Here is a 20,526-nt window from a genome sequence, read left to right as displayed (position 1 = left end):
GACCTGCAGATCTCTCTCTCCTCTGCCACAGTCACACCGTAATGTTATCCATTAGGCCTTAGTGGAGACAAAGGAGTTTTTGAGGGAGTGTATCCGTCTGCCATGTTGGTTTCTTGAGAAATGCGGCATTGCCTCAATAGCCTATGAGAGGTGTGTGTGTGTGTGTGTGTGTCTGCTAAAGTCGGTGAACAGAGGAGGTATATCTGCTATGGCAGCTGGTCTCTCTAGCCTCCTGGATACATGCTGCTGCCTTCTCTCTTTCATTATGCACACTAACAATGCTGCTCTAGGACTCTCTCTCTCTCTCTCTCTCTCTCTCCTTTGATCCCCCCTTCCCCTCACATCTTTCTCCCTCCCTCCCTTGCTGTGCTCTGTTCTAAGGAAGATAATCAAAATAGTTTATTTTGAGAGGAGAGAGAGGAAGAGGAGAAGTCAAAAGGAACGGGAGGCTTTTGTCAATTTCAGATTGAGGGCCACTTAGTTTGGAGCCTCTCCAAAAAAAGGTGTTTTCTTCAGCGACAGTGTCTCATAACTCTGTGATGAAATGTCTTCCCTTGGCCTAATGATAGTAGGGCTTAGAGAAGCAGTGGAAAGGAGGGTACTAAAGGTTTGGATGGTTTTGAAACTTGCCTTAGGCAGGCAAGAACCTCTAATGACCGACTAGGACAATAAAGAAAGAAAAAAAGAATGGCGAATTATCAAAATCTCAGACCAAATGGGAAATCTAAAGTACCAAAAGCATTCCGAGATCATGGGGCCAAAACATCTTCTGTTGACATGAGGACTCTTGTCACCACATCCATTATTTCATTAGCCAACTCACCCGCCCACCTCTAAGCTCCAATGGCTACACAGCCTCTATGCTCCCTCCCACTGTGAAACACAACAAAAGGCTGGCTCCTACTTCTACATCCTGATAAACTATGTGTCAGAGCTTTCTGGCAGTTTAATAATCATTATAATCAGCTGCCTTGTTGAGCCAAGAAGCACTAATCTCATTATAAACCCTGTGGATATTACCCCTCATCATATTAACTGCATGGAGACTGCTCCCCACATGACGACTGCAGGGTGGACAGAGGGTTAGGATACAGCGAAGAAGGGCTCCTGTATGCCAGAAGCATGTAAGTGATGGATCATGATCAAGTGAATTATTAGGCGAACATGGATGTCTTATAGTAGAGAAGGGGGGGGGGGGGGGAGAGGGAGAGACAGAGGGCGATAAAGAAGAGATACATGGGAAGACGAGAGGGAGAGAGCTGTGAGATTATTATTAGAGATAAAGAACGAGAGAATGAAGGAGGATCAACAGTAAATGTTTAGGAGGAGGGAGTTGAGTTATTACTATCGCACAGATGTCGAGTTTCCCTCATCTGCCAGCTAAAGCCTCCCCAGAGGAAACCGTTTAGTGTGGAATAGATGGGATGGAGGACGAATGGAGACGAAGGATGGAGAGAAGACATGTCCTCATTTCTGGGGGCCTGTGTGTGCCCGCTTTAGTGCTTTAATGCGTTTGTGTGTGTTCCTACATGCGTGTACCTATGTGTGTGTGTTGTCTCCCCCATTAGCAGTATAGATGTATGGCCCACACTGCTGGGTGCTGGCAGACATTCCACTCAGCCACTCTCTCTCCTCCTCTCGGCTCCTCCATGTTATGTTTTATTCACCTGGGTTGCAGGATGGTTTCTACATCACTTCTATCAAAATACTCACTGTGTCACTCTGTTTCTGTCACGATTGGGAGTGGGGAGACGTTTGAGGCCTCTAATGGTCGTTCAGCCACAACGCTCTCTCCTTTCCTGTATTCTCCCCCATCTGAGATTTTGCCCAGCCTAAAACTCTGTTTCTTTCTCTCTCTCTCTGGGATCCACAGGGAAGAGCTGTTGGCAGGGTATGCAGTGTTTATCTCAGATTAGGTGGATGTTGCCTGCAGATACTGATCTCTCTCCCCTTAATGGTTTAGGTTTAGGATTAGGGGAGAGTAAACAGATCCTAAACCTGTGCCTTGTAACTGTATGTTCAGAGGTTTGTCCCCCTGCCTTTTAGTAGGAGTATAACTTGCCTCGAATCCATTCTCTCTACCCACCAACTGCACAGCAGAAAGCCAACCTCATCTCAGACCAAACACAATGAACATAACCTGATCTCCTCTGAATGGAGGAAATCAGATTCAAACAACAGTCTTCCATCTGAAATACCCTACTTCCTACTTGGTCTCATCTCACCATCGCCCACCACTAGCTGAAGACCTGTGTGTCGATTAAAGGGAACTCTAACCCCGTTCTCCTTTTGGGGGTGATAGGGTGCATGTGTCTGGTCATGTGAGATGTGCTGAAAAGACCAATGAGGGTGAAGTCGATGAACAGACTTTGTTGTGCTGGTAGGCTCGTCCAGTTCAGTGGTTGTTAGGGCATACCCACTGAGGGGTGAGTTTGAGGGTTGTGTGTGTGTGTGTGTGTGTGTGTGTGTGTGTGTGTGTGTGTGTATGCTGTGGTAAAGAAGGTTAAATGCGGTTGCTTACACTGACACAGTGAAGGTCATGGTTAACGATGCAGAATAGTGTGAAATTTAAATGTCGATATCTCCATGTTGCTACTTTCAGAAATGGCGGAGGAACCATGCTTCACTGACTTGTAATGCTGTTTTCGAATTGCCCTTACAAGGGACATACTGAACAATTATCTTAGTCAGCGTGCTTGTGTCCAGTAATTGTCATCAGGAGTAGCTAATATGGCTTGGGACAGGCTGTTTCCGGAGATGACGTGAGTGTGAAGATGTGTTGCTGTGTGTCTATGCGCCTCTGCGTGCATTTAAGTGTGTGTGTGTGTCTGTGCGTGTGTGTGTGTGTGTGTACGTTTGTGCATGCGTGCGTGTGCAACTTGCATCAGTCGTGTCTGCAGAATCGGACTCATTGGTTGGGCAGGGAACAGTGAGCAGTATTGGGCCATATATTAACCCCAATTTGACAGGCAGAAATCATTTCCTGAGGCTGTGCCATGATTCATTTCCACACTGATGAGACGGAGCCCGCTCCCATTTGCAATGCATGTTGCCCCCGCTGTGCAAAGCGAGGGATGCACGTAGAAGAGGAAGTTGTGCCCACTCACTGAGAGTATCAGTGTCAACCAGAGGCTATCTTACTGGACTCATGGGTGTGTGTGTGTGTGTGTGTGTGTGTGTGGGAGGGGGGGGCAGCTGCATCTCACATAGCACCCTTCTCCCTATGTAGTGCACTACTTTGGACCACAGCACAATGACGCCTAGTGTAGTCCTGATTTTATAGGGAGCTGTGTTGCACTACAAGCCATTCCAACTTTTAGCCTGGGTGCCAGATTTTAACTTATTTTTGTTTCATTTTCTGGTCATAAATTCTGTCAAAGACAGAAACTAGACAAATGAGTCAACAACCAGTCTGGACACTTCTCTCTCTGTACTAATGATTTAAGGCAGGAGGAGACAGACGAACAGATAGGCAGACAGGGGCGAGTGGCGGCGTCTAGTGTCTTTGGGTTGTGGCAGGCAGGGCTGTGTGTGTGTCTGTGTGTGTGTGTGTGTGTCTGTGTGTGTGAGTAGCGTCAGGCCGGGCGGCTGTGTGGAGGCAGATTAAAGATAGAGAGATAATGGGCTACCCAGAGTCCGCTGGAAATCTTCTCATTCATTACCGCTTGGGGATATACAGAGAGAGAGAGAGAGAGAGAGAAAATACAGATATGATAGATCCACCGTTGCCATGACGTACAGCTTTCTGTAGGAATGTCAGTAATGCACACCTCCTTTAAGATTTATTTGTAATTATGTTACTGCTTTGATGGGCCAGATTCTCCACTCGCGCTGCTGCCGCACTAAAATATTGGAATTTCAAAGCTTCATAGGAGGAGAGAGAACCAGAGAGAGAAAGGGAGAGGCTGTTTGCACACACACACACACGCACGCACACACACACACACACACACACACACACACACACACACACACACACACACACACACACTTTCTTAATTAATATGTGTGATACCTGAGCCACTCCTTAGGGTGACTACTGAATGAACTTCGGAAATGATTCCCACTCTGTAACAAACAGACCTTAAACCATAGTTACAACTTACATTGGGTAATACCCAAGCATGTGTGATTATAGTTAAGGTGTATATATAAGTTAGTCCAAAAATAATTTGTGTTGGACCAAATTGTATGTTGGTGTGAAAATGCAGAACTCATTTCCCACCATCTCTGTCTTCCAGGAAGTGCCGGTACTCCAGTGGTGTTCAATGAGAACGGCGACGCCCCCGGTCGGTACGACATATTCCAGTACCAGAGCACCAACCGCTCTACCAGAGAGTACAAGGTCATAGGCACCTGGACCAACAAACTACACCTAAATGTGAGACTAACATAATAGCAATATCTATCTTTTGTGATCTAGTGTTGTCATAAAGTGTCACATTCAGAGGCATTCTTGCATAGCCTGGTCCCAGCTCTGTATGTGCTGTCATGTCAACATACTTGGCATGACAATGACCGACAAAACGTCTCGACATTATAGCACAAACAGCTCTGAAATCAGGGACATTTCATAGATGTCAGCATTAATCCAGTCTTGAAACTTCAGATTTGTATTCATTTGTTATCATCCAAAACGTGTTTTCGTGTCATGTTTGGGTCCCCATCTCTTCCCAGTGTTTTTTGTCCTATGATCTTCTGGGTAGTATGTGTTCCTGCATGCATACAGTTACTGCTCAGTGCTTGACTTTCAATGGGCAGCTACTTGTTATTCAGCTGTTACTGATTGGAATAAACACACACACACACACACACTTTCTGCATTATTAATATGTGTGACCTGAGCTTGGCTCGTTAGGGTGAAGAGAGCGAGGGAGGGGAGGAGAGGGAGGGAGGGATAGAGCTAGGAAGTGTGTGAGCAGGTCGGTGCTCTCTCCATCCGCATGAGTTTCTGTTGGAGACAGAGAGAGTTGATAACACCTGAACACTGGAGGGAGGGATACACACACACACACACACACACACACACACACACACACACACACACACACACACACACACACACACACACACACACACACACACACACACACACACACACACACACACACACACACACACAGGAGGAGAGTTGACGGGGCGTATAGCTTAATGACTCTGCATGCCTGTCTGAGATACACAGCCTTGGTAAACGAGTAGCGTGTTCACACACAGTTAGGCTGTACGGTTGGGCTGTACTCTCTGAAGTATCTTAAAACCATCTGCTCTGGTCGTGTGTGTGTGTGTGTGTGTGTGTGTGTGTGTGTGTGTGTGTGGAGAGCAGTCAGGCAGCACACATATATAGCTGCACACCTACATATACTCAAGATCTATCCGACTTTCCTTACTTAATGCTTACCTGCACGTATCATTCACAAAAGTACAGTATAAGTGGATACTCGGACTGTAGAAGCTATATGGACTCTGAAGACTTGGAGACTGGAGACTTGGAAGTTAGGCTCAAATGCTGATCTTCGTTGTCTATTTACCCAGGCTGGACTGGGAGGCAGCAACAGCATACTATTCCCTATCGGCTGGCTGCTGAGAACTAGAGCCAGAATATCCCCATTCCATATACATTTTTGTTTCACCTTAACAGTGTTTTGAATTCAAAGTTACTAATAGGTAGCCAAATAATTGAAAAAGGATCCACCCAAGTACGGGAAGTTACTGCTTCTTCTCGGGGTAAATCTCTTCCCTTAGGACCAGTTGTGCCGTTGGACATTCTTTTCTTTCATGACATGCTCATAATTAATCAGACCTAAATTATTTTTTCATCAGGTTATAATTATCAATTATACCCGAAAAAAGGTTCACGGCCAGACTTAAATGTGTTTTTGAGCGTTCATATTTCAAGCATGGCCGGCTATCGCTTTACCCCAAAAAAACAACAGGAAGAGATAATAGCACTAAAGGGAAATAAAACACCAAACTAAAACAACACATACAGACAGGTTTCATTTCTCCTCTGATGACTCAGTCGTTTGACCCAATATTAGTAATTTAATCTAGTTCTAGATTTCTCCTGCTCTCAGCAGAATCCCCAGCCAGCCAGTTTCTTCTAGTTCTGCTGGATCAGTACTTTGTGTGCCTGTTCAGAGATAGAGAGAGGAGCTCGGTTCCCATCACTCTGGGCTGTGTTTTAAACAGATTAATACACACATACTGCATCAGACTGATGCAGATGGCCAATTTGTGCCATCTCTGATTACACCAGTTTAATTTCTATTATATTTATGCCTAGCAGGCAGCACAAGGGAAATGATAAGAAGTTCTTCTTTGGCTAATTACTTTGTGAGTTGCCCTTTGGGAAATGTTCATGCAGGTACAAACAGTTTAACAACGGTAGGCTTTGAAGAAAGCGGTTACACAGTCAGAACTATTCCAGTCAGAACATTCCTTAGCCAGAAACAGTCTAGAATCACAGCCATTCCAGAACCAAAACCATTATTGAGTCCCAACCTATCTGCCCTCTGATTGGTCTCTCCTCTCTCCTGTGACCTTATGACCCCAGGTAGAGGCCATGCAGTGGCGGGCAGGCGACCCGTCCCTCCCGGCGTCTGTGTGCAGCGTGCCCTGCCGGATGGGTGAGAGGAAGAAGATTGTGAAGGGCGTGCCGTGCTGCTGGCACTGCGAGCGCTGCGAGGGCTATCACTTCCAGGCCAACGAGTTCAGCTGTGAACTGTGCCCCTACGAACAGCGCCCCGACGCCAACCGAACGGGCTGCCAGAACATCCCCATCATCAAGCTGGAGTGGCACTCGCCCTGGGCCGTCATTCCCGTCTTCATCTCAATGCTAGGCATCATCACCACCACCTTCGTTATCGTCACCTTCGTCCGCTACAACGAAACGCCCATCGTCAGGGCTTCCGGCCGTGAGATGAGCTACGTGCTGTTGACAGGCATCTTCCTGTGTTATGCAATCACCTTCCTGATGATCGCCGCGCCCGACGTGGGCGTGTGTTCCTTCCGGAGGATCTTTCTGGGTCTGGGAATGTGCTTCAGCTACGCGGCCCTCCTCACCAAGACCAACCGTATCCACCGCATCTTTGAGCAGGGGAAGAAGTCCGTCAGCGCTCCCCGGTTCATCTCCCCGGCCTCCCAGCTGGCCATCACCTTCTCCCTGATCTCGGTGCAGCTCCTGGGGGTGTTTGTGTGGTTCGCCGTGGACCCGCCACACACCTTCGTGGACTACGGCGAGCAGCGAACCCAGGACCCGGCAGCGGCTCGCGGCGTGCTGAAGTGCGACATCTCCGACCTGTCCCTGATCTGCTCCTTGGGCTACTCCATCCTTCTGATGGTCACATGCACTGTTTACGCCATCAAGACCAGGGGAGTGCCGGAGACCTTCAATGAGGCCAAGCCAATTGGATTTACCATGTACACTACCTGCATAATCTGGCTGGCGTTTATCCCTATCTTCTTCGGGACGGCACAGTCTGCGGAGAGGGTGAGTGGAACAGATTTTATAACGGTAAACACACAAACATGCAGAAAAGCTGTGTGTTTCTAATGAATGGATAATTTTGGATGAATGGTCTCTTTTCCATCAGTCAGATAGTGATTTAGAATGGAGCTATGAGAGATATAGTAATAGCTTAACTCTAAAGCCGCACCTCCCCATGTGAATAAGACTGGATTTTCTGTCTGAGTGACTAGAGCCAAGTCTTTGCAGGCTTTAATAAGAGGCTCATATACATGGCTGGCTCTCTCTCTCTCTCTCTCTCTCTCTCTCTCTCTCTCTCTCTCTCTCTCTCTCTCTCTCTCTCTCTCTCTCTCTCTCTCTCTCTCTCTCTCTCTCATATATATATGTCAGACTTGACAGACTTAAGAACATTGCCTTTCCTCTTGCCTCGGCTCTAGGCGGTAGATTAGCAGGTTATATTCAGCCCAGGGCTCTGGGAAGCTTGAGAAAACAAAAGGTAGTACCTCTGTATAACCTCTGACCTGCTGTGTGCTTCCAGGTCATTTGTAAAGCTTTTATGCATAGTGGAATTTCAGTGAATGTTCCACTGCTGTTTGGCAAAGGGTATATTTCAGATGCGACTCTCCACAATGTTAGAGACAAAGAGGAAATAGCTGGGACACTGTAAAACATTAAATACCCACAGGAGAGGAAAAGAGGTTGGAGATGAGAAGAGGTCCTCATTAAAGCTCATCGCTGAGTCACACCATCACCCGTTTACTGCATTATTTTAGTTCTCTTTCCTCTGTTGCCAGGCAGCTGACACACACTTGTATGGATGCCCCAATTAGGCCTGTAAACAAATGCTGTGTCGAGGTGAGCGTTCAGCTCCACAATGATTCTGGTTGGCAAACTTTGTTTGCACTAATGTTACCGGTAGAAACACACACATCACTCTCAGTAACGGTTACAGAAACGTTTTTACTTGCTACGATTGTGATGTGTTGTGGTTTATCTTCTTTAGATGAATGCACTGGCTGTGAATAAACTCAGCAAAAAAAAGAAACGTTCTCTCTCACTGGATGGACATAACAAGATTCGACAACTGAGACATAAACGGAACAAGTTCCACAGACATGTGACTCACAGAAATTGAATAATGTGTCCCTGAACAAAGGGGGGGGGAGCAAAATCAAAAGTAATAGTCAGTATATGGTGTGGCATTAAGTACTGCAGTGCATCTCCTCATGGACTGCACCAGATTTGCCAGTTCTTGCTGTGAGATATTACCCCACTCTTCCACCAAGGCACCTGCAGGTTCCTGGACATTTCTGGGGGGGATGGCCCTAGCCCTCACCCTCTGATCCAACAGGTCCCAGACATGCTCAAAGGGATTGAGATCCCTGCAATGGCAACAAGCTCAGTCCGATGTTGCTGTGACACACCGCCCCAGACCATGACGGACCCTCCACCTCCAAATCGATCCCGCTCCAGAGTACAGGCCTCGGTGTAACGCTCATTCCTTCGACGATAAATGCGAATCTGACCATCACCCCTGGTGAGGCAAAATCGCAACTCAGTTTTTGCCAGTCCTGTCTGGTCCAGCGACGGTGGGTTTGTGCCCATAGGCGACGTTGTTGCCGGTGAGGACCTGCGTTACAACAGGCCTACAAGCCCTGGGTCCAGCCTCTCTCAGCCTATTGCGGACAGTCTAAGCACTGATGGATCGTGCGTTTCTGGTGTAATTTGGGCAGTTGTTGTTGCCATCCTGTTCGGATGTACCAATCCTGTGCAGGTGTTGTTACATGTGGTCTGCCACTGTGAGGACGATCAGCTGTCCTTCCTGTCTCCCTGTAGCGCTGTCTTAGTCGTCTCACAGTACAGACATTGCAATTTATTGCCCTGAGCACATCTGCAGTTCTCATACCTCCTTGCAGCATGCCTAATGCATGTTCAAGCAGATGAGCAGGGACCCTGGGCATCTTTCTTTTGGTGTTTTTCAGAGTCAGTAGAAAGGCCTCTTTAGTGTCCTATGTTTTCATAACTGTGACCTTAATTGACTACCGTCTGTAAGCTCTCAGTGTCTTAACGACAGTTCCACAGGTGCATGTTCATTAGTTGTTTATGGTTCATTGAACAAGCATGGGAAACAGTGTTTAAACCTTTTAGAATGAAGATTTGTGAAGTTATTTGGATTTTTACAAATGCTCTTTCAAAGACAGGGTCCTGGAAAAGGGACGTTTATTTTTTTCCTGAGTTTAGTAAGTCACCCTGGATAAGAGTGTCTGCTAAATTACCAAATGTATATGTGAAAATTAACATTCCAAAATAATACACTGGGTATTAATTAGTGTCTTTATTTCAGGGCGGAGATCATTTAAATAATTCTCAGCATGCTTTGCAATTGTTAGTTTTACATATACGTACATTTATATTTAGTTCATTTAGCAGACGCTCTTATCACACCATAGTGTCATCAGACTTCTGATACCAATGCAGGGTGAAAGGTCGGCCACAAAATGGTGAACAGCTATAAAAACTTATATTAAAAAGTATTTTGTTTTTTCAAAATACAGCTCTGGAAGGTATCTTGTTACAAAATACTTTGGAGTGTACTCAGAAGTAATTGAAATACATATTTCAAATACATGTAACAGAAATACTGGCCATCTCTGCACACACACACACACACACACACACACACACACACACACACACACACACACACACACACACACACACACACACACACACACACACACACACACACACACACACACTGCATAAGTGATTTGGTGTGTGAAGGTGTGGATGTGACGCCGGGAAGAATAATAGCTAAACAGAGCTTCAACAACTAGTGTCAGAGCTGTGATTCTGCTCATCACTTCCATGTCACTGTGCTGTGGGATGTGATGACAGAGGAAGGCTGGTCAACATTTGAATCAAATGAGGGAATTGATTTGTGGATTTTGACACGTAGAAATGTCGGGACACACAGAAAGCATGAGAACAAATTGGGTTTTGTCTCTTCAATGAGTGAACGTGAAGATTCGCTCATTGAAGATGCTGCTTGTCAAAATGAGGAGGCTGATTCAGTTGAAGTGCTGATCGAAGACTGTTGTTTTGATACAGGCTGAGTAAAATGAACATGCACACGCAAATACACACACACACACACACATGCACCCAGGCCAGACAGAGATCACTTTGTCCTCAGGGGTATTTCTATTCTGATGCTTAGATTGACCGTATTGAATCGTGTTCTCCAAAAACAAACTGTTTTCTCAGTACTCATTACCTGATCCAATATTCCTCATGCGTGTGTGTGTGTGTGTTTACGTGCGTGTGTGTGCGTGCATGTGCATGTCTGTGTGCGTGTGTGTGCCTGTGTGTGTGTGTGTGCATCCGTGTACTGTATGTGCGCGTGTGCGCGCATTTCTGTCTGTGTGCGTATGCATGTGTGTCTGTGTTTGTGTGTGTTTAGGGCCCATGATAGATGCACTTTACACTCATTGAGATTCAAAGAGGACTTACAGTATTGATTGTAAATGTCAAATTGCTTTATTAGCGTGGCTGGAGAGGCCTGGCATGCATCCAAAATGGCACCCTATCCCCTACATACAGCATTATAGAGCACTGGTCAAAAGTAGAAAAAAAGGGTGTCATTTGGGAGACAGCTCTATGTATCAGGGGCCAGAATCAATGAAGGCAGAAGGTGGTCTCTTTATATAATGACTCTGTATGTACAGTATCTATGACCAGATCAAATGAGCTGCCTACCAACTACACTCATAACATAAACATCCTGGTTGCGTCCCAGGCATCGTAATCCCTATATAGTGTACTACTTTTAATCAGTGCCCATAGTAGTGTGTTATGAAGGGAAATATTTCCATTTGGGACTCAACCCCTTCCCGTTAGTAGATTGGCTGGAATTGAAAATAACAGTTTTGACAGGTAATCACTTGAAATCATAAATATATTCATAAACAGCAGGCCTACAGTGCACGTTGATTGATTTCAGCTGGTTTCCCTACAACATATGCACTTGTGTAGCATATGATTTATACTTAATTAGATGTTGAGGCTACAGCACTTAGACTAAAATTGAATCAACCTTAGATATTCAGTGTTCACCCTCTAGGTGTACCCGTGGGGATGTTGGAGTGTAATGCAGTTGATGTTTTGTAACAGCAACACTATTCTACATAATTGTAAATGATACTGCTTTGAAAGCAGCTCACATGAAGCTCACTGCATGGTGCCTGAGGCGGAGAGGGGAAAGGAAAGTGGCGGTTGGAAGTAAAAGCTTTGTCAGTAATGACGTAGTACAGTTGGGAGAGAGAGAGAGAGGCTGTAGTCAGGATCAGACACAGACCTAAGGCAAAAGAGGATGATGATATTCTAACACAACCTCCCTCGATGCCCTTCCCCCGACCAGGCTATCTCTTATAGCACCAGTGTAACCAGGCGAGCCTCAGGAAGAAAACCCCTCCGGACGTTATTACTGGTGGCTCGGCGTGAATACGGAGGCCGGTGGCCATTACTCATCGTCCAGCTGAAGGATTAACCGTCGGGGCCCACGTAGACGCAGTGGCGCAACCAGGTCATTACCGCGTCCGGTATGCGAACATTAAACTGGCCTAATCTGCCTGGGCCAATGGGCTCTGTACGGCACGCCACTGAGGTGACTCCACGGGGAAGGGAGTAGAGTTGGAGGAAGGCATAGAGAGGGATACAGTGGAGTGGAGGAAAGGAAAGGAAGTGAGGGAAGGAGAAAAAAAGCAGAAATATTGAGAGGGGGGAGTGAAAGAAGGTCTGATTCAGAGAGCTATAGAGAATGGATGAAGGGTGGGAAGGAGTAAAGGGAGGAGGGGAGATAGAGAGAGAGAATGAGGGGTGGAAGGACTGTCACAGAGAGAGTACAGAACAGGGACTCAGCAAGGGAGGGAAAGGCTAATCCTTCAGAGGAGGAGCTGTAGAGATGAATTGAGAGAGATGGAGAGAGAGTGACAGAGAAGAGAGAAAGTGACAGAGAGAGAAATTAAAAGAGGATTCTGAGAGAGAGAGAGAGAGAGAGAGAGAGAGAGAGAGAGAGAGAGAGAGAGAGAGAGAGAGAGAGAGAGAGAGAGAGAGAGAGAGAGAGAGAGAGAGAGAGAGAGAGAGAGAGAGAGAGAGAGAGAGAGAGAGAGAGAGAGAGAGAGAGAGAGAGGAGGCTGAGAGAGAGCGACTGATCACCCCAATCCACAAAAGTGGAGACAAATTTGACTCCAATAACTACCGTGGGATATGCGTCCACAGCAAGCTTGGGAAAATCCTCTGCACTATCATTAACAGCAGACTTAACATTTTCTCAGTGAAAACAATGTACTGAGCAAATGTCAAATTGGGTTTTTACCAAATTACCGTACACCCTAATTGACAAACAAACAAACCGACACAAAGGCAGTCATGCTATGTTGATTTCAAAAAAGCTTTCGACTCAATTTGGCATGAGGGTCTGCTATACAAATTGATGGAAAGTGTTGTAGGGAGAAAAAAATATGATATTATAAAATCCATGTACACAAACAAAAATTGTGTTAAAATTGGCAAGAAACACACATATTTCTTTCCACAGAACTGTGGGGTGAGACAGGGATGCAGCTTAAGCCCCACCCTCTTCAATATATGAAGCAACAAATTGGTGAGGGCACTAGAACAGTCTGCAGTACCCCACCATATTCTTTAGTCAAATGTCTACTGTTTGCTGATGATCTGGTGCTTCTGTCCAAGGACGGCCTACAGCAACACCTAGAGCTTCAGCACAGATTCTGTCAGACTTGGGCCCTGTCAGTAAATAACGGTGTTGCAAAAAAAGATCCAGTTGCCAGAACCACAAATACAAATCCATCTAGACACCGTTGTCCTAGAGCACACAAAAAACTATACATAACTCGGCCTAAACATCAGCGCCACAGGTAACTTTCACAAAGCTGTTAACGAGCTGAGAGACAAGGCAAGAAGGGTCTTCTATGCCATCAAAAAGAACATAAAATTTGGCTAAAAATACTTAAATCAATTATAGAACCCATTGCCCTTTATGGGTGTGATGTCTGGGGGCCGCTCACCAACCAAGAATTCACAAAATGGGACCAACACCAAATTGAGACTGTGCATGCAGAATTCTGCAAAAATGTGTACAATGTAAATCACCAAATAATGCATGCAGAGCAGAATTAGGCCGATACCCACTAATTATCAAATTCCAGAAAAGAGACGTTAAAAGGAGGTGATTTAGAAACCTTCCATAACAAAGCCATCACCTACATAGAGATTAACCTGGGGAAGAGTCCCCTTCCCAAGCTGCTCCTAAGGCTCTGTTCACAAACACACAGACCGCACAGAGCCCCAGGACAACAACATAATTAGACCCAACCAAATCATGAGAAAACAAAAAGAGACACATTGGAAATAATTAGCAAAAAAAACTGAGCAAACTGGAATGCTATTTGGCCCTAAACAGAGAGTACACAGTGGCAGAATACCTGACCACCGTGACTGACCCAAACTTAAGGAAAGCTTTGACTATGTACAGACTCAGTGAGCATAGCCCTGCTATTGAGAAAGGTGGCAGAAGGCAGACCTGGCTCGCAAGAGAACACAGGCTATGTGCACACTGCCCACTGCCCACAAAATGAGGTGGAAACTGAGCTGCACTTCCTAACCCCCTGCCAAATGTATGGCTATATTAGAGACACATATTTCCCTCAGATTACGCAGATACACAAAGAATTCAAAAACAAACCCAATTTTGATAAACTCCCATATCTATTGGGTGAAATACCACAAGTGTGCCACAGTGTGCCATCAGAGCAGCAAGATTTGTGACTAATTGCCACAAGAGAAGGCCTACCAGTGAAGAACAAACACCATTGTAAATACAACCCATATTTGATTTATTCTCCCTTTTGTACTTTAACTCTTTGCACATAATATGACATTTGTAATGAGAGATAGAGAGAGATAGAGAGAGCTAGCGAGAGCGAGAGAGAGAACGAGTGAGAGAGAGAACGAGCGAGAGAGAGCGAGAGTGAGAGAGGCTAAAGCGTCAGGAGCTGTAGTTTAGGCCCAGTGCTCTAGGGAGATATCACAGAAAGCTTACTGTACATGATAAGAGGGGCTAGGTCAGAACTGGGAAGATTTAGCTAACATCACAGCTCTTTTGTTGGGTTACTGTAGTTGTACTGTATATTACACTATTGTAGATAAGGTATCCATCCAGACAACCAATCATCCACAAACACACACTAGGCTTGACAATATCGGCCTTGTTTTGTTTGACGTGACTATCATTATGTCAGCCATTTTCAAACAGCATTTAGAAATTCTCTGTATTGTATGATCACATGCACAGAAACACATGGAAAAAGTGGCATTCATTTTTAAAATTGAATATTTTGTGCACTATAGTTAAACAATTCTGATGGGATATGGAACATTCCTGGCAAACTTCAGTAGAAGGAGACGGTGTCAGATCCCACCATCAAACACAGAGATGCAGCAGACTACACCATGGGAGAAGCCCCCCCCCGCACACACACACCCTTGAAAAAAAAAACATACATGCGCATGCACGACAAGCATTCGCCTTGGGAGAACAAAACCCAAACTCATTTGCAGCGATGGGGAGCACTCATTTTACATTGTTTTTACTGAACGACTATGGCAACAGAATGAAATAAACATCAAAAACATGAACATTTCCTGAATGTTCCCCTAGATACGGTTGTTATGTTTTTTTCAATCACTCTGCAGACGAGACATATTGGAAATGTCAAGCACATTACAGAGGCTGTCTGCATGACTGGGACGTTTCAGAGGGATAATTCTGGGAAATTACAGAAGGAGTCAAATCTCTGTCTGTCTGTCTGTCTGTCTGTCTGTCTGTCTGTCTGTCTGTCTGTGTGTGTGTGTGTGTGTCTGTGTGTGTGTGTGTGTCAAATCACAGGACATGGCAGATCAGTAACAGCAGAGTACAGCAAAGTACTGACCTAGCACGTACGTATCTGACTCACCTGCCTTAGTTTAGGGAGAGGTGTAAGGTGAGTGGATGAGTGTGTGAGAGAACGGGGAGAGTGTTTTAGAGTTTTTGTCCTACCTGTCGTTGTTGGCGACAGGCCGTGTGTGTGTGTGTGTGTGTGTGTGTGTGTGTGTGTGTGTGTGTGTGTGTGTGTGTGTGTGTGTGTGTGTGTGTGTGTGTGTGTGTGTGTGTGTGTGTGTGTGTGTGCGTCTGGTGGCAGTGGCAGACCCATCAGGCCCATCAGCCTGCCTAATGGCTGGGGGACTACTTGATCGTTTGTATGTGTGTGTGTACTGAGTCGTATGATTCAGAGAAACAGATGTAGGTCATCCTCACTTCTATCACACTGATAATGTAGTGATACACCTGAGACAGCAGCAGAGAGACAATGCTGCCACACTATCTGACTGTGACAAAACAGAACAGATCAGAACTGCTCAAAGAGAGCAGAACTGGACCTGCACATCACCATCGTCCGACCTGGGAGAGTAAAGTACGGGAAACACTATAAAGGAATATCGGCCGTGCCTAGACTTGTTGTGCTGTCGAGTCCCTCTGTCTCACATGGAGTCCTCTGGGGACATGTGTCCACAGCCTTTGGTAGAGACCTACAGTGCCTTGCAAAAGTATTCATCCCCCTTGGCGTTTTTCCTATTTTGTTGAATTACAACTTTTAATTTAAATAGATTTTTATTTGGATTTCATGTAATGGACATCCACAAAATAGTTTAAAAAAAATTACTTTCTAAAATTTTTAAAACAGAAAAGTGGTGCGGGAAATATGTATTCATGCCCTTTGCTATGAAGCCCCTAAATAAGATCTGGTGCAACCAATTACATTCAGAAGTCACATAATTGGTTAAATAAAGTCCACCTGTGTACAATCTCAGTGTCACTTGATCTGTCACATGATATCAGTATATATACATCTGAATTGCTGAAAGAAAAAAATAAGTAATAATAATAAACACGTTTGGTGTTCGCCAAAGTGGCATGTGGGAGATATATATGGAAGAAGGTACTCTGGTCAGATGAGACTAAAATTGAGATTTTTGGCCATCAAGGAAAACGCTATGTGTGACATAAACCCAACACATCTCACCACCCCGAAAACACCATCCCACAGTGAAGCATGGTGGTGTCATGCCCCGACCTTAGTTTTCTATGTTTTATGTATTATTTTGGTCAGGTCAGTGTGTGACGAGGGTGGGTATGCTTGTTTGTCCTGTCTAGGGTTTTTTGTATATCATGGGGTGTTTGTTAGTCTAGGTTTATTATAGGTCTATGGTGGCCTGAATTGGTTCCCAATCAGAGACAGCTGTTTATTGTTGTCTCTGATTGGGGATCCTATTTAGGTTGCCATTTTCAATTTTGGTTTTGTGTGTTATTGTCTATGTGTAGTTGCCTGTCAGCACTCGGTTTATATAGCTTCACCTTCATTTTGTTAGTCTGTTTAGTGTTCTTTCTTTATTAAAAGAAGTATGTATTCATATCACGCTGCGCCTTGGTCTCATCAATAGGACGAATGTGACAGGTGGAGGCAGCATCATGCTCTGGGGGTGTTTTTCATCGGCGGGGACTTTGAAACTGGTCAGAATTGAAGGAATGATGGATGGCGCTAAATACCGTGAAATGCTTGAGGGAAACCTGTTTCAGTCTTCCAGAGATTTGAGACTGGGATGGAGGTTCACCTTCCAGCAGGACAATGACCCAAGCATACTGCTAAAGCAACACTTGAGTGGTTTAAGGGGAAACATTTACATTTCTTGGAATGGGCTAGTCAAAGCCCAGACCTCAATCCAATAAAGAATCTGTGGTATGACTTAAAGATTGCTGTACATCAGCGGAACCCATCCAACTTGAAGGAGCTGGAGCAGTTTTGGAATGGGCAAAAATCCCAGTGGCTAGATGTGCCAAGCCTATGGAGAGACTTGCAGCGTACCCCAAGAGACTTGCAGCTGTAATTGCTGCAAAAGGTGGCTCTACAAAGTATTGACTTTGGGGGGGTTGAATAGTTTTGCATGCTCAAGTTTTCAGATTTTTTGTCTTATATCTTGTTTGTTTCACAATAAAAAATATTTTGTATCTTCAAAGTGTTAGGCATGTTGTGTAAATCAAATGATACAACCCACCCAAAATCCATTTTAATTCCAGGTTTTAATTAAGGCATCAAAATAGGAAAAATGCAAAGGGGGGTGAATACTTTCGCATGCCACTGTAGTTAATAGGCCAACTGAACAAAATATAGCCACTCATAATTAGGTCATGTTGATTAGGAAGGCAGTATGAAATGATGGTGAATTAAGATGCGAAGCTGGATTTGAGAGAAACTCTTTGCTTGTTTACCGTGACTTGTTGTTGTGTGAGTTTTAACTTGGGGATTGGACTTGTTTTCACCCTGTACTGAATGTTGATGGCTTCCCTTTTAAGGAAGGAGAGCAGACCCAGTGAGTCTATTAGACAAGATCAATGCTGTCTCGATCAGAGGAATAACATTATCTGTAATAATGGCAGGAAATGGATTTGAAGATATTGGGCTTGAGGGAGATGCGTTGATTACTATAATTAATGGACAATTGATTCTGTTACAATTACTGTTATTATAGGGATAATTATTGTTGGTTCGCCAGTAAGCTGTGTTCTTTTTAAACGTTAGGTAGGAATCCGGATCCTCATTATGATTCTCATTATGATCATAGATTTGAATAGAACACGTTATTGTCCACACAATGTGGAATGCTGCCTTTGACTCCACGGCGGCATCATATGTATTCAATTGTTTTGGAACAAAGGTGTCATACAGGTAGTCCAATTAGAATTGTCACATGTACCGAAAGTTCTAGTTGAGGTGAAGATGGATGCCTTGAATGAACTACCTGCTGTTACCCATCCACTATCCCTGTCCCTCCCACATCTTGTCATTTGACTTTAAAACTAACTGAGAGATGATTTCTCCCCTGGTGCTTCTACACAGCTTCTATACCTGCATTGCTTGCTATTTGGGGGTTTGGGCTGGGTTTCTGTACAGCACTTTGTGACATCAGCTGATGTAAGAAGGGCTTTGTAAATACATTTGATTTGATTGATTGGTGAGCAATAGAGAGATAGAGAGAGGAGGAGGTGACTCCAAATGGCAGTCTGAATAAGTTTAGGATCCTAAGGCGAACACTACGGGGGGTGGCTCAGTGAGAGGCGCAAAGAGAAAGAGAGAGGTGGGCGAGCACGTGTCATCTGGTTGGTCACTTGTCACAGCTAAGCGTTTAAGTCAAGGACGAGTTTTGTAATTGGAGCGAGACGGAATGGAATTCGTAATTCAGCGGAATGCTTAGTTCCGGCAACGAACCACGCTTTAGTGCCCCTGTCTTCCCTGATAATCTTCGCTCCAAACCGCAGCGCCTGAACTGTGATGTAGTAATGCAATATTGAGCATTAGAAATGCTTATTTTTCAAAGCCCAGCACATACTGGGAGTGGTGAGACTGGACAGGCACTCTCTCTCTCTCAGGTTAATATTTAGTGAGTGTCCGGCCGTCAAGAGAGCTAACGCGCACACACACACATTTGGAATGGGCTGTCAGATCCTCAAGAGGTTCTACAGCTGTACAATTGAGAGTATCTTGACCTGTTGCATCACCGCCTGGTATGGCAACTGCTTGGCATGAGACCCAGTACATCACTGGGGCAGAGCCTCCTGCCATCCTGGATCTCTATACCAGGCGGTGTCAGAGGAAGGCCCTAGAATTTGTCAAAGACTCCAGCCACCCAAGTCATAGACTGTTCTCTCTGCTACCACATGGCAAACGGTATCGGAGTGCCAAGTCTTGCTCCGAACTCTAACCCAGACATTCCAACACACACACACACACACACACACACACACACACACACACACACACACACACACACACACACACACACACACACACACACACACACACACACACACACACACACACACACACACACACACACACACACACACACACACACACACACACACACACACACACACACACACACACACACACACACACACACACACACACACACACACACACACACACACACACACACACACCTCTGTTTATTATCTATAGTAAACAGATGGCTTAGTCATTTTTACCCCTACCTGCATATTAGTTCAATTACTTCATGCATTGACTCAGAGGCTGTACTCCTTGTATATAGCTATGTTATTACCTTGAACCCCGTTTTAACCTTTATTTAACGAGGCAAGTCAGTTAAGAACAAATTCTTATTTTCAATTATGGCCTAGAAACAGTGGGTTAAGTGCCTTGTTCAGTGCCTTGACAGATTTTTACCTCGTCAGCTCGGGGATTCGATCTCGCAACCTTTCGCTTACTAGTCCAACACTCTGACCACTAGGCTACCCCTGCACATGGACGCGGAGCCGGTACTCTTTGTATATAGCCTTGTTATTGTTATTTATTGTATTACCATTTCCTTTTTCTATTTAGCAAATTTGTCATACTTTTTAACTCTGCATTGTTGAGAAAGGGTGGGTAAGCATTTCATGGTCTGCAGATGTTGTATTCGACGCACGTGACAAATAAAATTGGATTTGATTGATTGGACATACCTCTCTCTCCCTCTGTGACACTTCATCATATCATCCGCACAGCGCTGTGGGGTCAGAGTGGACATATTTTGTACTCAGTTCAGTCACGGAGAAAATACATGTCCTTAATGCAACCTCTCCTCTTTCTCTGCGCTTCGAGCTTGTTGGAGCCAACTACAGCCATCCATGTTGGTAATTCTATGGTCTTGAGCTTTTAGATTTCTTGGCTCCCTCCATTTCTTTGGTCATGATGAGTACACGTGAGAGGGTACATTATGTACTGTAGTAGTACACGTGACAGCTTACGTACCTTATGTAGTAGTACACGTGAACGTAAAGGCTATTTAATTGTCCGAACCTATATAACAGCACATGTGATAACATATATATTACATGTCAGATTGTGCGTAGTTGTATGAGAGCACATGTAAATGTGAATGTA

The 20,526-nt window shown here is 44.9% G+C and overlaps 1 protein-coding gene across 2 annotated transcripts in view; it reads left to right on the top strand.

The window, feature by feature from the left end:
- LOC135515978 (metabotropic glutamate receptor 8-like) overlaps window positions 1-20,526 on the top strand; it is a 235,676-nt gene that overhangs the window by 198,621 nt on the left and 16,529 nt on the right. For both annotated transcript variants that reach the window (XM_064939888.1, XM_064939889.1), the window contains exons 7-8: window positions 4,242-4,381; window positions 6,554-7,489. In XM_064939888.1, the coding sequence (XP_064795960.1) occupies window positions 4,242-4,381; window positions 6,554-7,489 (1,076 nt within the window). The remainder of the gene's footprint in view (window positions 1-4,241; window positions 4,382-6,553; window positions 7,490-20,526) is intronic.

The sequence above is a fragment of the Oncorhynchus masou genome, chromosome 27, assembly GCF_036934945.1.
Source record: "Oncorhynchus masou masou isolate Uvic2021 chromosome 27, UVic_Omas_1.1, whole genome shotgun sequence".
Taxonomy (NCBI): domain Eukaryota; kingdom Metazoa; phylum Chordata; class Actinopteri; order Salmoniformes; family Salmonidae; genus Oncorhynchus; species Oncorhynchus masou.
This window is presented reverse-complemented; position numbering and strand designations above follow the sequence as displayed.